We start from the raw sequence: 6618 nt of genomic DNA, 5'->3' as shown, positions 1-6618 counted from the left end.
CCNAAANNNGNCCNNNNCCCCCCCCANTTCCCTACCCACCCATTCCCATTTTTTAGCCCTGGTGTTCCCCTGTACTGAGGCATATAAAGTTTGCGTGTCCAATGGGCCTCTCTTTCCAGTGATGGCCGACTAGGCCATCTTTTGATACATATGCAACTAGAATCAAGAGCTCCGGGGTACTGGTTAGTTCATAAGACATTTTTCAATTGAAGTTCCCTCCTTGAAAATGACTCTAGCTTGTGGTATTGACATAAAACCATCCAGTGTAGCTGCTATTGTGGACAAACATTTTTCATATTTTTCTGTGTGGCTTTTTGTTCCAAATTGTGACTACATACCTGGCTGAAAGCATGCAACAAAAAGCACATCACAACTTGAAGCCTATGTTGTCTTGAAGTTACTTTTCAATTCTGTCTCACTTAAAATTTCAGGGTATAGGCAGAATACAGTTTCCAGGCTGTATCCAAATGGATGTAGCCCAGTTCCCATCTGAAATCTCATGAGCACAGTCTTTATTGTCCATGTTTTTATCACCATTCTAGCCTCCCAAGCTTCAACTGATCAGCCCCTGCTTACAGCATCCCATGGTTCTCCAAACTCTTCTGACGTCTTCCTACAAACCAGTTCCAAAGGCCTCAGAATCTCATGGGCAGAGCTAGTTACAGTAACAACCTCTTCTGTGGCACCAGTTTTCTGAACGGGTTAGTGTTGCTGTGAGCACAACACCTAAGGGAAACAATTTAAAGAGGAAAAAAAAGGATGTATTTTGGCTCACNGTTTGAGGATGTTTGGTCTACCACTGCAGAGAAAGAAAGCATAACACAGCATCTCAGCTCATAGTAGNAGGGGCTGTTCGTGTCATCAGAAAACAGAAACTGATAGGAAGGGCTAGCTATAACCTGTCTTTTCTTACCTATTTCCACCAGATATACCCTCACCTCTTTAAAAGGCTCAACACTCTCCCCAAAACCAGTGCTAAAAACTGGGGAGCAAGCAAGCATTCAAAGTACAGTGTTGAGGTCTTGGAATCTCTGGGCAAACCACACAGATACTGATCTCAGTCAAATAGGGGTGGTTTATTGAATACCACACCCTAAGACTGGCAAATCAGGGACATGGTCCAGATTCCTGAATTGAACCATAACCCCAAGTTAAGATCCTACAGGACTTTTTAAGCCTGACATCTACAAACATCTGTACCAAGTTATTCTTCCAATCAGGGTTTAGGGNGAAGGGGATTTCCTTTGGAACATGTCTTTGCTGTACACTTATCCTGCTCTCATTGGTTGGGTATTCAACTGTGGCAGAGGACTTGCCTTGTCTAACATTCGTGTCTTAACTTGCCTACCAGGATGGGACTTATCTAACAGTTATGTCTTAACTTGCCAACTAGGGTGTCAGTTGCCCAAGTATGTGTCTCTTTCTGCCAAGTAGGGCGTCAGTTCCCAGGGAATTCTTGAGAATTTAAACTTGACTCAACCCCTATTCAAAATGGAAGTCTTATTTTAAATAGATTCTTATATCTCCTATGCTGGGGTCCATCCCAGGGGCANTTTATAAAGGCAACACCATTAAAGCCTATACACAGGTGCAGGAAGTGCTGCCGGATGGTTGGTTCAGGTCTAAGCTCATTGTGGGTGACTATACAAAGGAGTTCTACTGACTTCTATCATAATTGGTTTCTAAGAGCACAGAACATAACAGAATATTTAATCAACTTGGCATTAAAAGTTTCCTAGAAACATATGATAAAGTCTCCTTATAATAGCAGGCTAGCCAGGTAACAGTTACCTAGGCCTTAACATTTTACCTCGACTTTAACATGGGCCAGTAGGAGACACTTCATATTTGAACCAAAGAGGACTAAAGTGTCGGAATGAATTGGTAGGATGGAGATAGGAATCTAAACTTCAACTTTTTCAGGCAACATAGACATTGAGCTTGAAGATGGACCCTCTTAGGGTCACCTTGCCCAGTCCTCTGCCTCTAAGTGTGATAATAACTATCCTAGTTTGCTTTTTATTGCTATAATAAGCATCTTGACCAAAGGCAAGTTGGGAAAGAAAGCATTTGTTTGACTTAGAAGTCACAGTGCATCATTGAGAGAAGCCAAGGCAGGAACTCAAGGCAAGAACCTAGAGGCAGAAACTGAAACAGGCAACNGAAGAATGCTGCTCACTGGCTTTCCTTGTCACAGTTTGCTCAGACTGCTTTCTTACAAAACTCAGGACCATCTCCCCAGGGGAGTAGCGCTATCAGAGTGGGATAGGTCCTCCNAAATCCATCAATCTTTAATCAAGAACATACCCCAAAGGCTTGCCTACAGACCAATCTGAAGAAGACATCTTCTAAATTAAGGCTTTCCCTTCCCAGATGACCCTAAACTGTGTCAAGTTGAATAGACAAATCAAAACAACAACAATATCACCTAACCAGTACCACACCAAACAAATAGATTCTATGCCTTGTCGGAACTATGTTAGGTAATGGTTTTCCACAACTTCTTTCAGTTGCTTATAGAATCTTATCACCTGTCAAGATTCTCTTGAGTCTTGGTTTCTCCAGGAATTAAAAACGGAAAAGAGATGTGGAATCCGAGCCTTGAGTGACTCCTAATGGTCCTCAACAAGGGATTAAACGATGTCGGTAAAGGGGGGGTGTTGTTCATCTTACTCTTCACAATATGGCAGTTTGAGACACGCAGGGAATCATCCACCTTAGGGTTTTGTTGTTTGTTTGGTTTTTTTTTAGAAGGTTTGCCCAATTGCATCAGACTCATCAGGACAACTTTCCTTTTGGTTAACTGAAAGTCAGTTGATCAGAAACGTGTTTCTAATATACTGGAAACTCACAGGAATAATGTCATCACATTAATTAGGCCAGCTCAAATTCAAAGGGAGAGAATCACATAGAGTAAATACAGCAGGGTGAGACTCACTGGGACCATCTTGGAATTCTATCTACCACTCAGCTAGAGAGTAGCCTACTTGGTTTCTCTATGTAGCCCTTGGTGTACCTCTAAGAAACCTGGCTTTTTGCCTCAAGACATCTGTTCCTGCTCTTGCAGACATTATTCTAGAGAGAAAAGAATTATAGCTTTGTTGGTTCTCAGTGATGAACTGTAGCATNTCCACTGAGGCATAGAATGGAGATGCAGTCTTGACTCATGCGGGAAAGTCCTCCAAAGATATTGCTTTTCATGGAGAACCCAGTTGAACTCTAGCCAGACTAGTGATGTAAAGAACCTGAGACAATAAATATGTGTTATTTTAAGCTGCTAAGTGTTCAGTAATTTGATAGACGGCATACTCAGTATGATTATTTTTAAAGCAGTGTTGGGAATGAAACCTGTGGCCTTACATGTGTTAGGCAAAACCTCTGTCACTAAGCTGTGTCTCCAAACCCATCCTGGTATGCTTTTAATATCACCTTAAAGACTCCCCTGCAACACACAGAGCTATACCACTGTAGTGATGCCTTGAGAAGCTTAGAGCCTTGTGCCAGTCATCCCAGACACAGCCTTTGGTGGGTTGAGTAGATAAGGAAGCAGGTGAGAATGCCCTATCGAGGGATGGGCTTGCCTTTCCATCTGCTCCGTGGGTAGCAAATCTACCTGTGCCCCTCCCCATCCTGACTCCTGGAGAATGTTGGAACAGCAGTGCTGCAGTGGCCCTCAGCCAGACCTTCAGTTACAGAAGGGCACGAGGGCAAGGTTGAGCGAAGCTTGATTTCAGAGTCCAGGTTTGTCTTGTCCCTCACACAGCATTCAAGGGACTGAGGAGTCTGCAATACTAATGAAGCCTATTTCCCTAGTTTTAGCCTGATCTTTTATTTAAATGCAAAGCCCTCCAAGGGGCATAGTTAAATGGTCAGTTACTTCTGAGGGTGTGGTGTAGGGGGGAATGTCTCCCAAGTCTTTTAGAAATATATTTATTCACTTTACATCCCAGTTGCACCCTCCTGCCCCTCCTCTCCTCCCAGTCTTATCCTTATAAACCCCTCCCCTCAATATCTCCTTCCCCCCACCCCACTCCTCAGAGAGGGTACATCCTCTCCCCCTGAGGCCCAGCCAGGCAGTCCAGTTAGGGGAACAGGATCCAATGCAGGCAACAGAGTCAGAGAGACAGCCTCTGCTCCAATTGTTAGGGGACCCACAGGAAGACCAAGCTGTACATCTGCTACAAATGTGTAAGGAGACCTAGGTCCACTCCTGAAGGTTTTTCATTTGGTGATTCAGTCTCTGTGAGACCCCACCGGCCCAGGTTAGTTGACTCTGTAGGCCTTCTTGTGTTGTCCTTGACCCCTCCAGTTCATTCAATTCTAACCTCGCCTCCTCCCCGCTCCCCCCGACCCCCCACCCCTGCTCTTCCACAAGGCTACCCAAGCTCTGCCTGATGTTTGACTGTGAGTCTCTGCATTCCCACCTCTATATCTCCTGCTGGGTGAAGCCTCTCAGGAGACAGCTGTGCTAGGCTCCTGTCTACAAGCATAATAGCAGAGTATCACCAATAAGTGTCAGGGATTGGCTCTCTTACAGGTGACGTCCCTAGTCCATTCTTGAGAAGTTTTGATAAACTGGAGAAAGCAAGAACACAGCACATAGAGAAACAGAAATTCAGAGATAGAGAGCAGAGCCGAAGGAAATGAGGCAGAACCCTGAACACACGGATGCCATGTGTGCTCTGCTCAGGTTAGATGCTCTAACCAAGCCTGGTCCTGGCTGAACAGCTCCTGTTGATATACACAAAGGTGATCCTACGCTTGGACCGTGGTCCATCTCTTGTGTTCACATTTACTGAGCACTTCCCATGTGCCTGAATCTGGACTGGGGGTTGGTGATGCAAAGACACACAAATCCAAATGCCAAGGGATGCTGAGGTTGCCCCGGGTGAGCAGGAGTTTTGTTTGCTTGATTGACTGATCTTGAAACCACTGTTTAATTTTTCATTTTTAATTATTTTTAAGTGTGCATCAAGGCAGAAACAATAGTGTAATAAACTCCCATATAGCCATCACCAAGCTCCAACCATCTTTATTAATGTTTTATTAATATTAATATCATGCTAGCTGGTACATTTTACTACAAATTCAAGATAAGTATTTTACTAATAAATACTGCATGCGTCTCTGATGTAAGCGTTCTTCAATAATCAGGACATAAATGGGACTTCCATCCTAACGCCTCTGTCTACCACCACAGAGGACATCACAAATCCTGCGTGGAATCTTCCATCTTGCCCCTAGGAGTCTTTCCAAAGACTTGGCATCTCAGGCATGTCAGGCTTGGGGTCTTGGATGTAGGCTCCCGGTAAAGCTGTGCACTTGTGCACTGGGGAGTCAGAACCTGATTCTTACGGTGGGCTGTACTGGTCTAATCAGCGCTATCTCCACCCTTCCCCTAACTGAGCCCTTCTCTCTATCCCTGCTGCAGATTGAAATGCTAGAACACAAATACGGGGGCCACCTGGTATCCCGACGCGCCGCGTGCACCATCCAAACCGCTTTTCGCCAGTACCAGCTCAGCAAGAACTTTGAGAAGATCCGTAACTCACTCCTGGAGAGCCGCCTGCCTCGGCGGATCTCACTGCGCAAGGTGAGGGCGCCCACAGCAGAGAGTCTGGTGGCAGAGAANGCGCTCCTGGAGGGCTGTGGGCTCCTTGGGCTCCCGCTGGGGCGCTCGCCNTCGCTGCCGCCCACCTTCGCTGGCTCGCTCACCGAGCTGGAGGACTCCTTTACCGAGCAGGTGCAGTCCCTGGCCAAGTCCATCGACGACGCCCTCAGCACCTGGAGCCTCAAGACCATGTGCTCCCTGCAAGAGAGTGGCGCGTACCAGCTCCACCAGGCGCTGCACCCGAGTGCGGGACAGCCAGGCCTGGAGACCGAGGCGGCGGCGCGGGAGCCAGAGAGCGGCCCCGGGTCTGGAGATGAGGCCGGTGGTCTGCCTCAGGGTCACAGCGGTACCCTCATGATGGCTTTCCGGGACGTTACGGTGCAGATNGCTAACCAGAACATCTCTGTTTCCTCCTCCACCGCCCTGTCTGTGGCCAACTGTCTGGGCGCACAGACCGCCCAGGCCACAGCCGAGCCTGCTGCCGCCCAAGCCGAACAAGAGGACACCGTGGCTCAGGAGGTCTCNGAAGTCCCAGCCTCGGAACNGATGGACCCACCCAATGAGGACTCAGAGGCAGCGGAGAGCCGCGCCCAGAGCGCACAGGAACCCGCGGTGGCCCAGGCCGTGGTGGAGGAGGCGGTGGCTACAGAGGCAGAGGAGGAAGAGGAGGGGGCCAAGCAGGCNGGGAAAGGGGCAGAGGCCGAGGGAGGCGACAACTCTGAGCAGCTGAGCAGCAGCAGCGCTTCCACCAAGTCTGCCAAATCCAGCTCAGAGGTTTCTGCCGCCGCCTCCAAGGAGGCCCTGCAGGCGGTGATCCTGAGCTTGCCCCGCTACCACTGCGAGAACCCAGCCAGCTGCAGGTCCCCCACGCTCTCCACAGACACCCTGCGCAAGCGGCTGTACCGCATCGGCCTCAACCTCTTCAACATGTGAGTGAGCTTGGAGCCTAGGGAAGGACAGGAGGGACGATTCGTCCCCACCACTTGCCTAGTTTAATACCCTCGCCT

The 6618-nt window shown here is 48.0% G+C and overlaps 1 protein-coding gene across 1 annotated transcript in view; it reads left to right on the top strand.

The window, feature by feature from the left end:
* Iqsec3 (IQ motif and Sec7 domain 3) overlaps nucleotides 1–6618 on the top strand; it is a 96980-nt gene that overhangs the window by 53857 nt on the left and 36505 nt on the right. Inside the window, exon 4 of the mRNA XM_029478257.1 lies at nucleotides 5432–6540. Within this exon, the coding sequence (XP_029334117.1) occupies nucleotides 5432–6540 (1109 nt within the window). The remainder of the gene's footprint in view (nucleotides 1–5431; nucleotides 6541–6618) is intronic.

This window comes from Mus caroli, chromosome 6 (assembly GCF_900094665.2).
Source record: "Mus caroli chromosome 6, CAROLI_EIJ_v1.1, whole genome shotgun sequence".
NCBI classification, from domain to species: Eukaryota; Metazoa; Chordata; class Mammalia; order Rodentia; family Muridae; genus Mus; species Mus caroli.
The sequence above is the reverse complement of the archived record's forward strand: the minus strand, read 5'-3'. Positions and strand labels throughout refer to the sequence as shown.